This window comes from Protopterus annectens, chromosome 12.part0 (genome assembly GCF_019279795.1).
Source record: "Protopterus annectens isolate FY-2018-M chromosome 12.part0, PAN1.0, whole genome shotgun sequence".
In the NCBI taxonomy this organism is placed as follows: Eukaryota; Metazoa; Chordata; order Ceratodontiformes; family Protopteridae; genus Protopterus; species Protopterus annectens.
Genome location: NC_056746.1, coordinates 20,970,028 through 20,992,404, shown reverse-complemented (window position 1 = coordinate 20,992,404; position 22,377 = coordinate 20,970,028). Strand labels below are relative to the sequence as shown.

The 22,377-nt window shown below is 38.0% G+C and overlaps 1 protein-coding gene across 1 annotated transcript in view; it reads left to right on the top strand.

The window, feature by feature from the left end:
- The window catches only part of LOC122816337 (periplakin-like), a 416,450-nt gene that overhangs the window by 317,785 nt on the left and 76,288 nt on the right, over positions 1 to 22,377 (top strand). Inside the window, exon 18 of the mRNA XM_044089064.1 lies at positions 13,077 to 13,193. Within this exon, the coding sequence (XP_043944999.1) occupies positions 13,077 to 13,193 (117 nt within the window). The remainder of the gene's footprint in view (positions 1 to 13,076; positions 13,194 to 22,377) is intronic.

Here is a 22,377-nt window from a genome sequence, read left to right as displayed (position 1 = left end):
GTCCGCACACAAAATTTATTAAAAACATCATGACCAAGTACTGGGATTTATGTTTTTCTGAGCAGGACATTATTAACATTTTAGGTGCAAGACCTTATTTTGTCCATAAAATGGGCAAGAGCTTGAAATTCTATTTTGAAAATGGAGTCAGGACTAACACATCTTTAGATTCACACACTAGGAAGTGTGGGGCATGCAACCAGTGTAAGGACATCTTGGAAGTAAGTAGGTTAATCTTGGAAAATATTAATAAGACCACTGTTATTTTTAAAAAAGGAAATTGTAGAACTAATATGCTTATATATATGGCCAAGTGCATGACCTGTCCTGCTTACTATATAGGGAGAACTCAAAGACAATTCAAAAAGAGAATATATGCTCATAACTATAGTATTAAAACAAAGGACATGACCAATGCACTATTTAGACATATTAACAAAGAAGGTTTGGAACACTATTTTAAATTTGCCATTTTGGATACTATTGTAATAGACCCTAGGGGTGGAAATATTAAGAACTTGCTGGCATATAGGGAATACTGGTGGCAGTTATTTACTGATGCTCTGACTGCACCAGGTATCAATGATTATATCTCTGTAAAACCTGTTTTAATGCTGAGAAGCTAAGTGTGATGATTTTTCATTTATGTATTTATTAATATTTTGTAATATTGTATTTTTTAACCATCAGATTTATTGATATTTATGTACTAAAGTTACATTTATAGTATCACATAGGATAGAAACTGTTTCAATATATTTATGTTATGAATTTGTCATATAGCTTTAAGAGGTGCACTCAGTTTTGGCGCCAATTTTTTGATATTTAAATGGGTAGACTAGGATTTTTACTTGTTCTGAAGAAGCTCGTGTGATGCGAGTGAAAGCGCTCAACCTTTGCTGATTTCATTAAATGTTTTACATGTTGTTTTAATCCAGGCTGGTTTTGCCTTATCTTTGCTGTACTGTTTGCGAGTGGTATTTCAGCGATTTTTTGCTTCTTTTGTGGACATTTGGTACGCATACGCAAGACGTTGCTCTCTCAGATTGATAGATACATATATAGATATATTCATACACACACACACACACACACACACACACACACACACACACACACACACACACACACACACACACACACCATACATGCATGCCCACACACACACACACACACACACACACACACACACACACACACACGCCCACACACGCCCACACACACACACACACACACACACACACACACACACACAGACCATATATGCATGCCCACACACTCACACACACACGCGTGTGCATGCACGCGCGCACACACACACAAACCATATATGCATGCCCACACACACACAGGCGCGCGCACGCACACACACACACACACACACACACACACACACACACACACACTTTCTCTCTCTCTATCTCTTTCTTATGGCACATATATTTACAGGCAATTTGTAAGATCATTAATTAAGCTATAATACATCCTTAGGTTCTGTGAGAAAACTGGAGCACCAGAGAAAACTCACACAAACACAGGAAAAACATGCAACCTCTGCAAAGACAGTACAGCTGAGAAATGAACTGGAGAATCAAGTCCTATGTGGTTGCAGTTCCTATCACTAGCACTACCCCATTTTAGAAATGAGAAGGTTTTTGTCTGGTATTCGATGATAGCAACCTAAGCTTTGTAAGTAATACTTAGGTGTTATAAAAATGAATGATTAATGGTGTGAACACAGAACAACAGGCTGTGATCAAGACAAATTCTAACTTATTTAAAATGGGTTTGAGTCAAAAATCATTTTGCATAGTCACAAATAGAAAGTAAAGAGGATTTAATGGTTTCTGTGTGCCAAAGAGCATTTATTTATTTATTTTATTTATTTCAGTTTAATTACCAGGGAAGTCCACTGGGCCAGTGGTGTGCCCATTTTCAGTGGAGGCCCGGGGAGAAAAGCTCCAATAAGCAATATGGTTACTAAGGTTACATAATGCAATGGTAAGTACATATATGCAATCAGGTACAGGTGGATAAATTGACATTGACATACAATTTTGACATAGGTAGCACAGTTTGTAGGTATTTACATTCAGAGCAGTAAGTTTAGACTGACTGGACAATAAGCATTAGTGAATTACTTGATATTTACAATAAATACAATATTTGGAGTCAAGAGAGAGAAGATGCTTAGTCTGAGTATGTTAGCTTAGGTTTAATTAGGAGAATAGAAAAAGAGGTAATAGTGCAGAGAAGAGCAGGAGTATGGAGAGCTCAAAGAGGAAATTCTTAAGATTGTTATGTAGGGTGAAAGCAGGAGCATTTACATTTAGTGGATAGGTAAGAGAAAAGTAGGGTTTTGAAGGTTTCAGGGTTAGGTGTGGTCCTGAGTAAAGGAGGGAGAGAGTTCCATTTTTTGCCTATAGTGAAGGAGAAAAGGAGTTGGCCTGCAGGGTGTTTGGGTTTGTGGACAGAGATTAAATTTTGGTGTTCAGATCTCAGGGATCTGGTTGGGATGTAAGGGGGAAGGATGTTTGTTAAGGCTGGGCATTTATCTGGATAGAATATTAATTTGTGCATGGTGGTTAGTTGGAAATAGTCTAGGAGGTTTGAGAGTTCCAGCCATTTAAGAGATTGTAGGGTTAGGCAGTGGTGAGTGGAGGTTTTGGATTTAGTTGCGAATTTGGAGATTTTATTATAGCAAGTTTCAAGTTTAGAGGTGTTGGAAGAAGATAGGTTAGTTAGTAGAGGGGCTCCATATAATAGAGAGGGTAGGAGGTAGGTATTAGCAATAGTTTGCCTTGTGGAGTTGGAGAGAAAGTGGTTATTTCTATAGAGCATGCCTAGCTTTTGATGGTTTTTCTTTATGTTTTGTTGGATGTGGATATCAAATTTGAGGTGTTCGTCTATGGTAATGCCGAGGAGTTTTGCAGAAGGGACCACTTCAATGGCAGAGTTGCTTTGGCTAAGGACTTTGAAAGCATTCTTGTCAAAGGAGAAATTTCTGGAGGGAGGAAAGAGAAGTATTTTGGATTTATTAGAGTTGAGAGAGAGATGGTTTTGGTGCATCCAGTTTTCGGTAGTGGAAAAAGCTGTTTGAGTTTTAGTCAGGAGTTCAGGTAGGTTGGAGGCGGCACAGACTAAGGTAGAGTTGTCTGCATATTGGATAACTGTCGTATCAGGGATGATTGAGTGAAGGTTGTTAAAGAAAATGTTGAAAAGCATGGGTCCGAGGATGGACCCCTGGGGAACACCGGTGGGTGTTGGCAAGGAGGAGGAGGTAGAGTTCTTCCATCTGACAGCTTGAGAGCTGTCAGATAGGTAGCTGAAGAACCAGGAAAGGGTATCAGGGGAGAGATGAAGGTTGGAGAGATGAAAGAGAAGGTGCTTGTGGGAGATGGTATCAAAGGCTTTGGAAAGGTCTAGCAGTACTGTGGATACTAGTAATCCAGAATCACATGCTCGATTTACTGTGTCTAAGAAGGATAGTAAGGCGGTAGTGGTGCTGCGGCCAGGGCGGAAGCCATGCTGGGTAGGAGTTATGAGGAGATTCTGAGTTAAAAATGGCATAATTTGGTGATGGACACATTTTTCAAGTATTTTTGATAATGGTGAAAGTAGGGCAATTGGGTAGAAATTAGAGATATTGTAGTTTTTGCCTCCTTTGTGAAGGAGTAGAATGAAGGCAGATTGCCAAAGTTTGGGTACATAAGACTCTTTTAAAGATCTGTTAATTAGGATGCTTATAGGGAGAGCAATACCATCTTTATTTATTTTATTTTACATTTGTTGACTGGGGAGGTCCGGCTATGCACAAAGGTCCCTTTTCAGGACAGACTCTGAGAGAAAATCTCAAGTATATGCAGTGCAATCACAATCTTTTAAGTTATATAATATAAACAATGTCAGGCAGAATACAATTAAAATTTACAATGTCACAATAGATAAGATAGTAACTATACAGACAGTAGTAAGGCTTCTTATACTGATTATACTCTGTACAGTAACTATACATACAGCAGTAAGACATCTTATACTAAATATATTCTGTACAGTAACTGTACAGACAGTAGTATGGCTTCTTATACTAATTATACCCTGTACAGTAACTATACAGACAGTAGTAAGGCTTCTTATATTAATTATACCATGTACAGTAACTATACAGACAGCAGTAAGGCTTCTTATGCTAATTATACCATGTTCAGTAACTATACAGACAGCAGTAAGGCTTCTTATGCTAATTATACCATGTTCAGTAACTATACAGACAGCAGTAAGGCTTCTTATACTAATTATAACCTGTACAGCAACTATATAGACAGCAGTAAGGCTTCTTATACTAATTATACCATGTACAGTAACCATACATACAGCAGTAAGGTTTCTTATACTAAATATATTCTATACCGTAACTATACAGACAGCAGTAAGGCTTCTTATACTAATTATACTCTGTACAGTAACTATACAGACAGCAGTAAGGCTTCTTATACTAATTATGCCCTGTACAGTAACTATACATAAAGTGGTAAGGCTTCTTATACTAATTATACACTGTACAGTAACTATACAGACAGCAGTGAGGCTTCTTATACTAATTACAATCTATAGAGTAACTATACAGACAGCAGTAAGGCTTCTTATACTAATTATACTCTGTACAGTAACTATACAGACAGCAGTGAGGCTTCTTATACTAATTATGCTCTGTACAGTAACTATACAGACAGCAGTAAGGCTTCTTATACTAATTATGTTCTGTACAGTAACTATACAGACAGCAGTAAGGCTTCTTATACCAATTATTCTCTGTACAGTAACTACACACACAGCAGTAAGGCTTCTTATACTCATATTCTCTACAGTAACTATACAGACAGCAGTAAGGCTTCTTATACTAAGTATGCTCTGTACAGTAACTATACATACAGCAGTAAGGCTTCTTATTATACTCTATACAGTAACTATACAGACAGCAGTAAGGCTTCTTATACTAATTATGCTCTGTACAGTAACTATACATACAGCAGTAAGGCTTCTTATACTCATTATACTCTATACAGTAACTATACAGACAGCAGTAAGGCTTCTTATACTAATTATGCTCTGTACAGTAACTATACATACAGTAGTAAGGCTTCTTATACTCATTATACTCTATACAGTAACTATACATACAGTAGTTAGGCTTCTTATACTCATTATACTCTATACAGTAACTATACAGACAGCAGTAAGGCTTCTTATACTAATTATGCTCTGTACAGTAACTATACAGACAGCAGTAAGGCTTCTTATACTAATTATGCTCTGTACCATAACTATACATACAGCAGTAAGGCTTCTTATACTCATTATACCCTATACAGTAACTATACATACAGCAGTAAGGCTTCTTATACTCATTATACTCTATACAGTAACTATACAGACAGCAGTAAGGTTTCTTATACTCATTATACTCTACACAGTAACTATGCAGACAGCAGTAAGGCTTATTAAACTAATTATGCTCTGTACAATAATTATACATACAGCAGTAAGGCTTCTTATACTCATTATGCTCTGTACAGTAACTATACAGACAGCAGTAAGGCTTCTTATACTCATTATACTCTATACAGTAACTATACAGACAGCAGTAAGGCTTCTTATACTAATTATGCGCTGTACAGTAACTATACAGACAGCAGTAAGGCTTCTTATACTGATTATACTCTGTACAGTAACTATACATACAGCAGTAAGGCTTCTTATACTCATTATACTCTATACAGTAACTATACAGACAGCAGTAAGGCTTCTTAAACTCATTATACTCTATACAGTAACTATACAGACAGCAGTAAGGCTTCTTATACTAATTATGCTCTGGACAGTAACTATACAGACAGCAGTAAGGCTTCTTATACTGATTATACTCTGTACAGTAACTATACATACAGTAGTAAGGCTTCTAAAGACAAAGGAGTTTGTCTTTAGAGCAAAGATATTTGGTAGGGTGGTAGTGTTGAAGCTTGCCTTTTAGTACCAGACACTTATCAGGGCAGTATATTACTGTATGAGATAGTAGTAGCTGACTATAGTGGGGATGATGTGGGAGTTCAGTCCATGGTAGTGTGGTAGTGTTGAAGCATACCCTTTAGTGCCAGACACTTATCAGGGCAGTATATTACTGTATGAGATAGTAGTAGCTGACTATAGTGGGTATGATGTGGGAGTTCAGTCCAATTTAGTTGTTTAAGGGCAGAACAGTGATCAGTTCTAAAGGAGTGATTTGCAACAAAGCAAACTACTTTATTGTAGCACTGTTCCAGCTTTGTTTGTATGGATGTTTGTAGGTTTGTAGGTAAACAGTTGGGAGGCATACAGTAGGGTCACTAGGAAGTAGGCTTTAGCTGTGGTTTCTCTGGTGCTGTCTGTTAGGTAGGGTTGTGTTCTACATAACAGGCCAGGCTTTGGTGTTTTTTTTTTTTTTTAATAATCATTTGAAAGTGTAGGTCAAATTTCAAGTTGTCGTCAATAGTGACTACTAAGAGTTTGGTGTAAGGGATCTCTTCAATCGGGGTATTATATAATTAAGTGATTTTGACAAGAGGTTTTCTTTGGCAGAATGCTTTAGGGGTGAAAAATAGTAGTTTAATTTTTTGGGGGGTGGGCAGGGGTGAGTAGTATAAGAAGCCTTACTGCTGTCTGTATAGTTACTCTATAGAGTATAATGAGTATAAGAAGCCTTACTGCTGTATGTATAGTTACTGTACAGAGCATAATTAGTATAAGAAGCCTTACTGCTGTCTGTATAGTTATTGTATAGAGTATAATGAGTATAAGAAGCCTTACTGCTGTCTGTATAGTTACTGTATAGAGTATAATGAGTATAAGAAGCCTTACTGCTGTCTGTATAGTTACTGTATAGAATATAATGAGTATAAGAAGCCTTATTGCTGTATGTATAGTTACTGTACAGAGCATAATGAGTATAAGAAGCCTTACTGCTGTCTGTATAGTTACTGTATAGAGTATAATGAGTATAAGAAGCCTTACTGCTGTCTGTATAGTTACTGTATAGAGTATAATGAGTATAAGAAGCCTTACTGCTGTCTGTATAGTTACTGTACAGTGCATAATTAGTATAAGAAGCCTTACTGCTGCCTGTATAGTTACTGTATAGAGTATAATGAGTATAAGAAGCCTTACTGCTGTCTGTATAGTTACTGTATAGAGTATAATGAGTATAATGAGTATAAAAAGCCTTACTGCTGTCTGTATAGTTACTGTATAGAGTATAATGAGTATAAGAAGCCTTACTGCTGTATGTATAGTTACTGTACAGAGCATAATTAGTATAAGAAGCCTTACTGCTGCCTGTATAGTTACTGTATAGAGTATAATGAGTATAAGAAGCCTTACTGCTGTATGTATAGTTACTGTATAGAGTATAATGAGTAGCCAGGATTCTATGGTGTAGGTTAGAGGCTGTGCACAAGAGTGTAGAATCATCTGCTTATTGTATGAGTGGCATATTTGGAAGCAGTGTGTAGATCATTTATAAATGTATTAAAAAGGAGGGGTCTAAGTATGGAACCTTGTAACACTCCCTCAGTAAAAGGGTAAAAATGATGAGTATTCTTGCTGAATTTTGACTGCTTGGAATCTATCGGTTGGGTAGCTGTTAGTTATGGTGAGAGACAGTGCTGAATGCTTTGGATGTTTCTGGGAATAAGGAAGATACTAGGTCTCTGGTATTTCTGTTTTTATTGATGGTATCAGCAAAGTGAAGCAAGGCAGTAGTGGTGCTATGTTTGACATGAAAACCATGTTGTGTGTAGGAGAGAAGATTGTTTTTGGTACGGTATTGAAGTAACTGTGAATGGATACACTCTTCTAATATTTTAGACAATGATGACAAATGGCAATTGGTCTGAATTTGGAGTAGTCAGCAGAAGGTCCTCCTTTATGAAGAGAAAGTAGGTATGTCTTCTTCCAAATGGCTGGGACATGAAATTCTAGAATGGATCTGCTTATTAGTATAGGTATTGGATATGACAGAGCCTGAGCTGCAATTTTTAGGAATTCAGGAGGAAGGCTGTCTGCAGCAGAGCTTGTAGTTTTTAGTTTTAAGAGATATTTTCTTATGCTGGAGGTAGGGGCAGGTTTGAATGAGAAGTGAGCTTCCATTGGGTTTTGTCAGTGGGGGTTGGTTTGATGGTGGGATTGTCTTTGATTAGTGAGAATACAGCTTGAATGAAATATTTGTTAAAGTTATTAGCAACTGTTTATGAAGTGAATTCTGGTGAGGGAGTGGGTTGTTGGCTTTGGCTTGGGTTTAGTAGATTTTGGGATGATGACCATAATTTTTTAAGATTATTTTGGTGCTTAAAAGAATGCTGCAGTGCTGTCCTGAAGCTATGCATAATAGTTACTACATGTGTATCTCAACTGTACCTCGGTGATTTCTATGTTCAGTAGCACAGTCTGAAGCAGCAAGCATTCAGCATGAAGAAGTTTCAGCAAAACACTAAATTGCAATTCCTCCAAATGCTGTTTGACAAATGGTATGATCCCAAAGGAGATGGCTCTGCCTATGGTTAGCACTTGAGGTAGGATGCATCCTCTCAAAGGATCTACAGGCACAAGAGGGCAAATGTTGCTAAGGGTACTGTGAAGAACTGAGATCTGTCTGCACCTATCTGGAGAGATGGGAGGATCCTTGCCAACAAGAATGGCCCACAATGTGGAAGTTCATCCTAGTAGCAGAGAAAAGATGCTGTGTAAGATCTTTTAATCAGGATCAACTGCCATCATGGAGTTCTGAGTTTGATTTCACTAGTCGCACTTGCAGACTTTGTGAATCTGAACAAGCCGCTTAACAAGACCAGTATGTTTAGTCACCTGTTAAAAAGGCACCTTTGACTAGCAATCTTATCCTGTTGAATGACTGAATGAAACAACGAATGAATGAATGAAAGAAGTGGAAACTGTATCTGTAACATTAGGTTTGCTTAAGAATTTAATACAACAGTTTGCTGACAACCTGGGCACACCTATCTCCCTGTACGCTAACGGTTCCCAAGTTTAAAAGGCTATTTTGAGCTTCAACAACATCTCACCATTAATTGTGTATGTTATAGATTAGCAGACGTCCATGACAGCATGGCAGTTCCCACTGCTATAAGAATGTACAGTCTGTCAGGCCCACCAACATGAATGCACTATGAATAATCATGGGACATTTAGGCAACGTATGATTAAGTGAACCTAAAATGTCTAAAACCTCTGGAGGTCACAACTCAAAACAGCAACACATCAAAGGTCATAAAACATACAAAAAAAAATAAAATAAAGGCTCTGTGTCCAAAATAAGGCATCAAACCAGGAAGCTAGACCACTTGTTACATGCAACTTTATATATACTGACTCCAGAGTTGTACAAAATTTGTCAAAAGAGAAAAGTTGAGGAAAAAATAAATCTCACTTTCTTCCTCTTCCTGTTTTTCTTCTCAGACTCTACCACACCCACTGCTCTGTGATCTAGCTGGTGCTGCATTCAAGATGAAGCTGAAAGCAATTCTCCAACCTTCCAATTGTAAGATACTGAGAACTGCTTAACTGGAGGTTGACAAACAGTAGGTTTCCCACCAACAGCAATATGTAACAATATAATGAACACTTGGCACTTCACAAGCACAATATAACAAACACTTGGCACTTCACAAGCAAGGTCGTTGCACCCCTCCTTCTGTTTCTCACTTATGTTTGTTATCTAGGACTTCCCATTCATCAATACAAAACAAATTAAACTGTTCACTATCTGTTGTTACCTCCACCCTACCACCCAACCCTTAGAATAATAACTTGCTGGATGACTAATGGCAACCTCTGCCTCACTACCCAACCCATACAATAATATAGTGCTTGGTAAAATGACCCCCCCCCATCCCTTGTAATGAAAAACTCGGAAACCTGTATATGGTGTTACCCCATGCTACCTCCCTTATAATGAAAAAGTAGACTGCGGCTTTGTGTCTATGGTCACCCCTTCTACTGCTTAAATAATGAAAAATAAATACAATCCCAATGTCTAGGATCAGTCTCACCTCCTGAATAAAGAAAATAAATGCCATATGGTCTGAGGTAATCTTATTTACAGAATAATGAAAACATATAATATTAATATCCATTTTCACCGCCACCCTCCCTTCTGAAAAATGAAACACTGTAATGCTGTATCTAGGGCCAACTCTTTTACTTACTTACTTACACACACACACACACACACACACACACACACACACACACACACACACACACACACACACACACACGCACACACACACAGACACACACGCACACACACACACACACACACACAGACACACACACAGACACACACAGACACACACGTACACACACACACACACACACACACACACACACACACACACACACACACACACACACACACACACACACACACACACACACACACACACACACACACACACACACACCTTCTGATCCAGTTTTCACTGCTTAGTGCCCTTTGTTTTTATTTAGACTTTGTTGACTGGGTTAGTCCCAATACACCTCTGTTCAGGGGAGACACAAGGTGGAACTCATACTGACGTATAATAAATAAGAAGGCTGCCTGAATATGTTGCTATGAAACATTTGTATTATAAAACAGGTGGTATCCATACCTCATTTACGTATAGCAGTTCTACTGGAACAAGGCTGTATTACTTAGGTATGCCATGCCTTAATGTGAAACATCAGAGCAGCCCATAAATATGTTGCTTATGTGATTTATTAACAAGCTGTTTGAATGTCACCAGGTTGGGATGGTATAAGTAGATGGTCTGAAACCTGTGTATTCATACTCAGATCCAGATGAGAGACAGGAAATGGAAATGTACGACTAGTGAGGGGGTTAGACAGGAGAAGTGCCAAAACTTTACCACCCCACTATATGGCAAAGTACAAAGAGGCAATTATTCTCTCATATGAGCAGGACCTCAGTGGCAGATGGAACTACTGAGTCCTCATACCATAGTATTACTCAGCACCACTAATTCCAGCGTTATAACTTTTCTTTTGAAACTCATAGCATTGTGCACTGGCATGCCCATTACTATGTCAGTATACTACTTCTTTCCAGACTGATGATTTGTCAATCCTTTACATTTATAGCATGACTTCAGATCGTGCAGAAAAGAAGTCTGCATATCAGATACTCTCCATCTTGATGACACCAGCAAATTGCCATAAGACATAATGGACTTTGCGTTGCTGAGCAACAGAAATGCTCACAAACTGCACCTCACAATGGGCATTTATTGGATCAGTATGAAAGACAAACCCATCAAAACTACATCAAAGTATTGCAAGGGCAGCATATGCCCTGTTAACCATTTGTAACACAGACTGACTGCAGTGACTGAGGATGTGAGCAGCAAATCTGACATTTGAAACCCTTATATACACTTGTGCATAACCTGAAAACGGCAACTCCATTAACTTCCTAGTGCAACTGTGTGTCAGTTAAAGATATTTTATGATTTTATATGATTGTAAAATATTACTTTAATAAAAGTAATTAAACTAACAAAATAAACTGTATAGTAAGATTTTAATGTAGAAGTAGTAATGCCTCCAAGCCAGTTAACTTTACAGGGTGTCCTCTTTTGTAATACTGTACACTGTAATATATTACTAATAATATTACTAATACATAACTGTTAGTATAACACCAGTGCTTGAACAGAAATGTATCAACTTCCTCAGTGAAGACAAGGGATTTGTAGTATTAGAAATATTTGTTTTCTCTGGATTGATTGTCAGTATTAGAGCACTTATTTGTACATTATCTGATATTATTAAATAATGTTTTTTTTAACCCAAAGGATGCAACATGTTTTTTTCTGATACGGTAGAAATAAAGAGTCCATTGTTGGCTTGCCTACCCTAGGAGGAGGGAAAGGTAATTCAGTGGCTGTGTTGCCACATGCAAGCAGAGGCTTGCAAGTGATGAACTTACAATCATAACTGAGGACATGGCCTTGCCTTACCAATCTAGTAAATGTTGCCCTCATTAACATGTGAGTGGGAAGGCCTTACGTTCAGGCAGAGGACACAGTACACCCTCACATGATGACATGTGTGCCCGCAACAGCAACCAGGGAAGGGATTACAACCTTAGTTAGAATGCTGTCATTGCTTGTATCACTAGATGTGAATGAGTGTGGAAACACATCCTCAATTGCCTAGATGCCTGCCTGTGTGGTCAGTTCTTGTTTGTACACTAGGGGCTCCTCAGCGGTGTGTGAAAAAGTGGGCTCAATATCAGTAGGAAGGCAAGGTGTAATGTTTAGCAGGCATGGAGGGAAATTTGCCTAAAGAAAAATGTTAAAAAGTTCCCAAGTATAAATTAGTAAAACATAAGTGTCGACACAGTGGTGCAGCAGTTATTAATGTCGCCTCGCAGCAAGAGGCTCTCCGGATTGATTCTTTTCTTAGCTGAGGTGCCGTCTGTGTGGAGCTGCATGTCCACCCTGCATTCACGTCAGTTTCCTCCCACATTCCAAAGACATGCGTCTGGAAAATAATGGGCATAGTATCCTCCAAACTATAGGGGTGGCGAAAGCCACAAAACTCTGGCTAGGCTTATAAATGCCCTTGGGCAGATAGCCTAGTATGAACCTATGAACCTATGGAGCCTTTCTCCCCAGGCCTCCAGTGAAAATGGGCTCTGTCCTAGTCAGACTTTCCCAATAAACAAGTGTTAAATAGATAAATAAATATATGAAAAATAATATTATACTGAGCATGCAATTGGGGATGTCAGAGAAGAGAAATTCCTTTTGTGTAGGTCTTTAAGGAAAATTAAATTAACTCTTTATTAGACAGACCTTTCAATGACACCACACATGCCAGCCAGTGGAAGCCAGACCACTGGTTCATGGGTTTGTGACAAGGAATATGAAATACAGAACTTTATTTGCATTTTATTAGGGTTGTGAAAAGAAAAATCAACAAACCAAAATTAACATGAACATTTTTCTGTTTCTTTCAAGGATTATGAAACAGAAAAAAAGAAAATGAGATACATCCTTGGTCTAGACAAGGATTTAAATGGTAACAAATGCAAGAAGTACGAAGTCCAGTCAGCAACTACTAAAATCAAAGAGGAGGTAAGTAGCAAAGAAAAAAAATAATATATACTTAAACATACACATACACACAAATACACATATATGTACACACATATTATTATCTACTTATATGGTAGACTGCTATAGGACAGGCAATGATCAACATTCAAGTTGTTGGCACTGGGTTGGAATGACAGTCAGAGTGATATGTGGACAAATGCTGGAAAAAGGCGCCAGTCTGCAAGTAATTTTTTTTAAATAGTGCATGATTGCCAAAGTGGTTTAGCTAGTTTATTTGTTATGCAGAATGTGTAAGCATGACTATGAACACCAGGAAAAGATAAGTGTTGAGTATATGGTGCTAGTACTGATGTTATCATGCCCGCATACCCCATAAATGTAGTTTTTGGTGCATAGTTTAAATGGTCTTATAGCAGCTAATATTCAAATTTTGTCTACCCATGGGACATCTTGTAACATTTCACAAAGCTGGTTGTTTTCATGGAGTTCAAGACAAAAAGCATGTGGAACTGCCATCTTGCAAGTAATGATGGAAGTTGGGGAGAGTGTTGTAGTAAATATGAGGCTGGAGGAAGAGATGAATGTTGTAGAAAATATGAGGTTGGAGGAAGAGATGAGTGGCAATGTGGATACAGAGGTGCAAACCAAGGTGAATGGGTGAGATAATGTCTCCAAAAAAGTTAAATTGACTTAATGTGAAAGAATTAATGAGGGTGCTGGAAGATATTTGACATGATTTATGGGTTTTAAAGGACTTCTGGTTGTTATGTAAGACAATCAGAGGGAAACGGATTTCAGGGTATTAAATTTCTGTATGGTCAACAAGCTGCCATGAGGCTGATTAAGTAATGAGTTAAAAACCAAAACTAGAAAAGTTTCAAGACAAGGTTTGTGAAACTGTTGATCTAGTGGACTACATGGAACATCATTCAGTTGCAATAAAAGATAAAGTTTAGAGGAAAATATGAAACTGATCAGAGTAAAGGCACAGATAGTATAGAGAACAGGTTTTATTTACTTTATTCATTTATTTATTCACATTTATTTACTGGGAAAGTCTGGCTGAGCACAGGTGCCCTTTTTCAGAGTAGGCTCAGGGAGAAAAGCTCTAAGGTATCATATTTAATGCAATCGATATGTACAATAAAAAATTTTATAATGAGCTTCAGTGAACACGTGATATAATAGTCAAAATAATAAAATCTGTATTGATACCCACAGACATTAATATACCGGTAATATTGAGAATTTGAAGATAAAAGAGTGGTATATAAGATACGTAGGTGTAATTTAAGAAATATATTAGAGTGAGGTATTAGAAGGGATAAGCAAGTTTAAGTGTTAATAGAGAAGTAGCAATAGAAAAGTAATTTGATTGTACTAATCAGAAATAGGTATAGTAGTTTAAGTACTACAATAAAGTGGTGTATTAGAAGGGGATACGCAGGATGAGTGATTTTGTGCTTTAAAGGGATGTATAAAAAAGATGATGAAAGGTGTCAGGAGACCTATGTCCCAGATGAGGAGCATGAACAAACCAGGAGGAAGAGAGGAAGTCTTTTCATAATGGTTTGTATGGATGAAGGTGTGAGATAGACCTGATTGATACAGGAATTTTGTTCAAAGTTCTAGATAAATTATTAGAATTGAGACTGACCCCAGCAGCCCTTTGTGGTTTGTAGATGGCAAGCAGTTGTTTATCACTTGACCGAAGGAGACAGTTTGGAAGATAGTATCAAAGTATGCAGCTGGGCAGGTGGATGGGGTACGGATGATTTTGTGGGTTAAGATGAGCTGAGTATAAGACAGGTGATGAAAAAGTTTGTCAATTAAGTGTTTTTAGTGCTAAACAGTGGTGCGTCTGGTAAGGTTTGAGGCAAGTGAATCTGGAAGCTTTGTTGAGGCATCATTCAAGTTTAGCACTGAGGCTGTAGGTTGGTCATGACAGAGGCTCCATATAGGAGCAAAGGTAAGAGGTAAGTGATAGCTAGAGTTACCTTGGCAGAGTTTGTAAGGAATTTCTTTACTCTGTGTAGGGTACCTAGATTTTGATATTTTTTTCTTGATGCTGTTGTGGATATGTAAATCGAATTTACGATTGTCATCGACTGTTGTGCCAAGTACTTTTGTATGTGGGGTAACTTCAATCATGGTATTATTTAGGGACGAAATTTTAAAGTTGTTTTTTTTTTTTCATGGAAATGGTTGGACATCTCTCTTCTTACAGTTGGACATTGATTCACATCACTGTCCTGAGGCTTGTCATCTGTTTTCATCCACTTGTTTTTCAATGGAACAGTTTTCGTTTAATTCTTATATGGTTTCTTAAGGTTCTTTTTACTATTTTTAAGTTTCTAATTATTTACCATTATTTACTAACATTTTTGGCATCCCTGATGAAAAATACCAAAAGCGCCACAAATGTTTAGTGCAGAACATCATTTACAGTCTTATATAACATTTAAATGAAACGTTGTTTCCTGTAGATTTGATTAGTTTTATTGTTACTATTACACAACAAATAAAGAGGGCAGGACATTAGGTACAGGTTTACATAATATTCAAATGAGGAGCTCTTTCCTAAAGATTTGATTGGCTTAACTGTTACTATTATACAACGAATCAAAACCACAGCGCAGGTACCATCTTAATGTAACATTTGATTGGAATAAAGGCTCCAGCCCTCTACACACCCACGCACCTTGATTGGTTACCTGCCACTGACACTCCCATACACTCTGTAATAAAAATTGTTTTCAATACTGCTATTTCAGAACCACTAAGCAGAGCTTGGATGCTATCAGTAAAGTCTTCTTGAACTGAAGTATGTCTGCTGAGTTTTACTGGATGGAAAGTGTCTTCCTGATACCATCTGAACACTTGGCTTCAGAGTGCCTGTCGTGTGACCAGCCAAATGCTGCTTGTTTATTTTGCTCATACCCGAACTGAGAATTAAGGTTTTGGTTGTTTGTTTTGCTTATACCTGAACTGAGATTTAAGGAGTGCATTCCACCTAATTACTTGATTGCATGCATATGCTGACTTAGCTCGTAGCATTTTCTAGGGCCTTTGCTGTATTTTTTTAGCAAATAAAATATTGTGAAAAGTGATTTACACAAGATAATTACACAGGGGTACTTGTTTTGAGTTGGACAATTGAGCCAAATGGACATTGGCTTCTGGAACCTATGCTTTAGCTCTTTCTTCTAGTTTCACTATCAGGACACAAGTATTTGGTATGATGAGTTACCTCTAGGTTGGAAATGCAGCTTTGGAAAAAAGTAATTTAGATTTTTCTGGATTTAGTAGCATGTTTATCCTGTAGCCAACTCTCCGCAAAGTTAAAGGCTTCTACAGTAATTCTCTAAAAACGTAACAGGTTGTCAGAAATAGGGTAGTCTCACCAGCATATTGTATGAAGTATGCTTGCTGAGAGGATTTATGTAGATTGTTAGTGGGTAAACATTTGAAATGTCAGGATCCACTAGAGTGAGTCCTGAAACGTGGAGACCGAATGCCAAAACACTGGAAGATTGGACATACATATTCTAAGTCCAAGATGCCATTTCTTAGAATATTCCTTTTTGTCCAAGGTATGGCAGTCTCAGTCTCACAGTCGGTATTATATATATATATATATATATATATATATATATATATATATATATATATATATATATATATATAATTTGTGTGCTATGAGGGTGCCCTGCAAAAAGAAGTTTAAAGGAGAAGAGAGATTTTCGATATTCTCTATTCTGTGTTTTCGGTCTTTTTTTTTGGGCTTGTCGGCACTCAGTATTTCAAGTGCCGTCATTAAAATAGGGGTCTTGTTAGTGAATACATTGAAGAGTAGAGGTCCAATAATGGAGCCCTGTTGGCATATCAGTACTGACAGGAAGGAAGGGAGGAAATGTGGAGAGATATTTGGGCATCTATCAGTTAAGTAGTTGTTAAACCATAGCAGTGTGGGTGGTGATAGCTCGAGGGAAGACAGCTGACAAAGGAGTTTTTGGTAAGAGACTATATCAAAAGCTTTAGAGAGCTGAAGGAATACAGAGGAAACAAGTTTGCCTTCATCTCTGGCTTTGCTAGTGGTATCTGTGAAGGTTAATAATGCCGTGTTAGTGCTATGTGCAGATCTAAAACCATACTCTGTGGTGGTCAGGAGCTTTTCCTAAAGGATATATTGAAGAAGTTGCTTGTGAGTGCACTTCTCCAGAAGTTTTGAGAAAGGGGATAGTATGGTGATAGGTCTGAAATTAGTTATATCAGATGAGATTCCTCCTTTATGAAGATGATTGATGATGATTATTTTCCACCGATATAAAACATATGATTCCTTGATAGATCTGATAATTTACTTTTTCTATTACAGCTACAGGCAGCATTGACAGCTACAGTCAGAAATGCCCCTTCCCAGACAACAGAAATGCCCCCTTCGCACCAACAGTGCTTAACAACTCTGTATCTGCATTGTCTCCAAGTACAGTCCCATTAGCCATTGTGCATCTGAAGCCCCCTTCAGCCTATGGACAAACACAGTGTCTTTCTTTTTAAGAACTTTGCATTATTTATAATATGGGGACCAAATTAATTCTGTATTATGTCGAATGCCATGCCTCACTTTTGTGATGTGAGTCTCAGGAACAAAACCCTAAAAAAAATCAGGAATATTGTCCCAAAAATCATGGAATCTCATCAGAATCAATGTGTATATTCATCAGCACTGGGCACCTCCCACTAACACACACACACACACACAAAAATAATGTTATGTATCCATAGATTATCTGAGAAAATAGGTTCAAACAATAAAATACATGTCAAGAACTCCCACAAACAGGAGCGAAGAATCAGCAAGTATTAAAAAAGTGGCAGAAGTGCAGGTTTGTAGACATTGTTTTCTTCTCGACTCTTGAATGAGACTGTTATAAATGGCATCACGAGGCACATTCCCTGTCATACTGGTAGGTTTATAATGAACTGAAGTATTATTGTTATACAGATAGTATGTCATGAAATATTGCACGTATCACATGTATACGCACAACTGTTTCATCATGCAAACATTATTTCTAACTTTATTCAGAAATCACACTTTTAACTGAGATTTAACTAGAACTGATCTAAGTTCACATTTACAAAAATTATAGGATATATAGCAATATATGTGATGTATAATTTAACAATCCCTGCATTCTCTTAAACCACATTCCTCTTCCAAAACTTTTTTCTGCATGTATTGTTCCCACAGTTTCCATTTTTCTCTATGTAATTTACTCCTACACTTTTCTAAAGATCCCACTTCCTGTTCTTTTATTCCTGTTACAATAGTCACTGCTTCAGATACAGTTGGCTTAGATTTTGATTTCCATTTTCTAGTAATTTCTTTTTAAGCAGCCATCAGACGTAAACTTAACAAGGCCTTACTGTGTCTAGGCAACTCAAATCCTGTACCCCAGCTCACAAAAAGAAAAAAAAAAGTCATGTCCTTAGTTTAACTCATTTACTCCCTTGGTATTCCTGAGAGAGTACTCTGGTGGGAATTTTTAAAGTCTGACAACTCATTACACTCCCAAAACATGTTCCCAGTTACCTCAAGAATGTGCTGGGATTTACTGGAGGAAGCTGGCAAAGAAACAAGGTACTGGGAACAAATAATTAGAGAAGGAAAGGTGGCAGAATGGGAAGAGGCCAAGAAGACAGTTGGATTGCAGGCTAGTAATTGCCTTCGATATCAGGGATAGATATCAGAGTATAGGCAGAGAGAAAATGGATAGGAGAATCCTTAATGGAAGACCTGCACTGGCTGAGATTTTAACTGAATCTAGAACAGAAGCTGCTGTTAAAAATGGTTAATAAGTAGGCCATAAAAAATATTGCACTGTAATTACAGGACTTCATCAAAAGAGGCCAGAAAAGAATGAGAAGAGAGAAACAAAGTCTAGAAGATTTAATATTTTTGCCAGGAAGTGTTTGCATAGATACTTTTATACCAGAAACAGACTTGGGTAGATCACAAATGCTTGGAGGTACAATGGGGAAGAAAGAGGTAACATATTTTTTTTTCATTGAACTTTCCTTATCCTCATAACTTTATTCACAATAATGCTTAGCACCAGGAATTCTAACCTTCACTGTCCCCATTTAAATAAAAAAATGATATATATGTGTGTCTGATTGTATTTATTTTGCCTTATTTACATTTCTTGTGCATTGGTCTTCCTCAAAATAAAAAAAAAATGCATCGATCCCCTTTTTACATAGGGTCGGTGTGTCACTTCAACAGTGACAAACATCTAGAGCCAAGGTTTACAACGCTGAGTGGCTAGCCCTGTCACAGTAATTCTTCCATACCACACACTCACAACTATGGCCAATTTAGAGTATCCAATCCACCTATTTCATGTCTTTGGAATGTGGCAGGAAACTGGAGCACCCAGAGGAAACCAATATGAACACAGGGAGGACATGCAGACTCCACACAGAAGGCATCCCAGCCGAGAATTGAACCAGGAAACCTCTTGCTGTGAGGTGACAAAACTATCCACTCCATTGTGCCACCCCTTAAACTAAAAAAAGTGCAGCGTGAAAAGCTTGCCCTGCATTGTTCTTCAGGAAATCAGTCCCCAGACTAAAGAGTGCATGAAATTTAACAGCTTCCTACTGTGTGCTTCATCTAACTGCCTATGTCAGGAACACAGAAATTGTCAACACTCACTGTCTGTCAGTATTAATTCTGATCTGTTTGATGGCTCAAAAACGGGTCTATGTCAGAAAACCAAAAACGCAAGCTCTCGAACGCTCACATGAGCAAATAATCAAAAACTCAAAATTGGTATTGTGGGGGGTGACGCTAAATATATATTCTTACTCTGAGATCGCACTACAGTGAGGAAAGGGCAAATATTCCGATCTTCACTGTACTGCTATCCCAAAGTACCACTTTTGAGTTTCTGATTATTCACTCGTGAGCTTTCGAGAGTATGCGTCTTCATCTTTCTAAAGTAGATCCTCAAAAACACAGTGGGGAAAACACAAAAATGTACTGATTAAAGTGTTCTGTTCCAAAACAAGCAGTCTTGCCTTTATATTTGTGACCCTCCACTTCCTATTGCATCTAAACCACTCCTGGACAAATCCCACCTTGGAGAAAGGGTGCAGACAGGTCTAAGCTTTTGTGCTCTCATTATAGCAAGAGTCAGCAGAGTGACTTGGCCCTCTTTCATGCAAGATAATTAGTGAGTTGGCTTTTCAGGTATATCACTTAAGCTATTTACGGCAACAAGAATCTGCTGCAGAGTTGTGGATGAGAGTTGAACAGCGTAGGAAATATATAGGGTCATCTGAATTTGTGTAGCCTAAAACAGGATTTCCTAAAAAAAAAAAAAAAAATAGGAACTCTTAAGAGGCAAGCCCAGACTATCCTCAGATGATAGTTTCACATAACAACAGAGAAGCCAATTATCTCCCATTTCTTAAACATGCACAAGCACAAAGTTCTCACTTTTATTTTTCTTGTTAATGTGAAATGTCAGGACAGTTATGACTTCCTCAGTACGTCAGATGTAGCTCACAGTGCTGGAAACCTAGAATACTATCTGTTTTATGGGTCCTTCTGTGGCTGTAGACCCTGGTCGTCCACCTGAACCAACCCTACTGTATTCCCCCACAGCCACAGATAAAAGTTGTTATATTGCTTTTCCTCCTGTACTTTTTTGAAAGAGGCTTTTTGGATGATCCATCTACAGGTTACAAGACAGATATACTAAATCTGCCTGTATCTGTTAGTCTGAGAATCAAAATAGGTGCATATAGTAAAGCAGAGTGGAAGGGGAGATAAATGTTGAATGCCACCACCAACTCCAGGTGATGGTTCCAGACATTTGTTTTGCTGCTACTTCAAGCTCCATCACTGATCAGTCCTGTGTCACCTCTTGGGTGTGGACCAATTCCAGAGCAGCCATGCAAAGAGATACTGGATTTTCTCTTTAATGGCCCTAACCCCATCCCTAAGTGACTGATGTTTCTGCATCACTGCATGGGCATCCTATGTTCTCCTCATAGAGTGTCTATGCTCCAAAAGAAACCTTGGAACTGTCAAGCTCATTTCCCCAAGTTTTATGGCCATTATCAACATGTAACCCTCCTCTTGTACAGGATTAATCAGCTAACTTAAACAACTATCCTCCCCAAACTCAGATGGTTGAACTAGCTTAAGTCACACATTCCCTTCCTCCCCTGCTAGGGTCATGTAGCTCCTGACTCACTAATCAATCTTGGGTCAAGTGGATCACAGTCAGGGCTTTATCTGTTCCAAGTACATGTTTGCTACATCTCTTGGGTGACAGTGTCTCTAAGATAAAATATGAAAAATTACCACTGAAGCACCTGCAACAACAACAAAGTAGGAACTCTTATCAATATTCCCACTGGTCGCAGACCTTAAAGGTCAGCCTCTGTACTGGGAAGTGCACACTTTCAGTTTTAAATCACAATATACAGAATGTGTTGTCAGCCATATTTATATAACGCAGTAATAGGTATAACATTAGGACGAACAAATATATGTAAGAATATGTCAGAATATGACTTTATACAGGCACAGAAGGCCTGCATTCAGAACAGCTTAATGCACAGCTAGGTAGATATACCACTACAGGTGTGCATGCCACGATAGAGCAGATATTATGCGGGTGGAAAACAAAGGTGTTGATATGCTGGCCATTTGGAACACTGGCGGCATAACAGAGGGGTTGCACCAGTATTTCAATAATCAATCCTATTGCCTAGTGATCTTGACACCATATATGTGAACATGTATGCATCCTACTATGGGCTGTTACATATCCAAGAGTAGCTTCTCTACCATTGTGCCCACTGAATGTACATAGAGACTCCAGCTCTACTCTACCCAGAACTGTATTAAGTTAGTAAAGAGAATTATTGAAAGAATGAACATTGTGATAAAGTCATAGATACCTTTCATTTGTTCTTGGGAGACTATAGTGATCCCTGAGAGTGATACAGATTAATGTCCAACCATTTACTAATATAATGATGATGCTACAAAATGTTACAGAGGACCCTTGGGTATTAGTGATAGTCAGTATAGTTATGCACAAATGATCACATTACAGCATTCAATGACCTGATGGCTGTCCAGTTCATCAAAGCTAGTTCAGTCAGGACAAGCCAA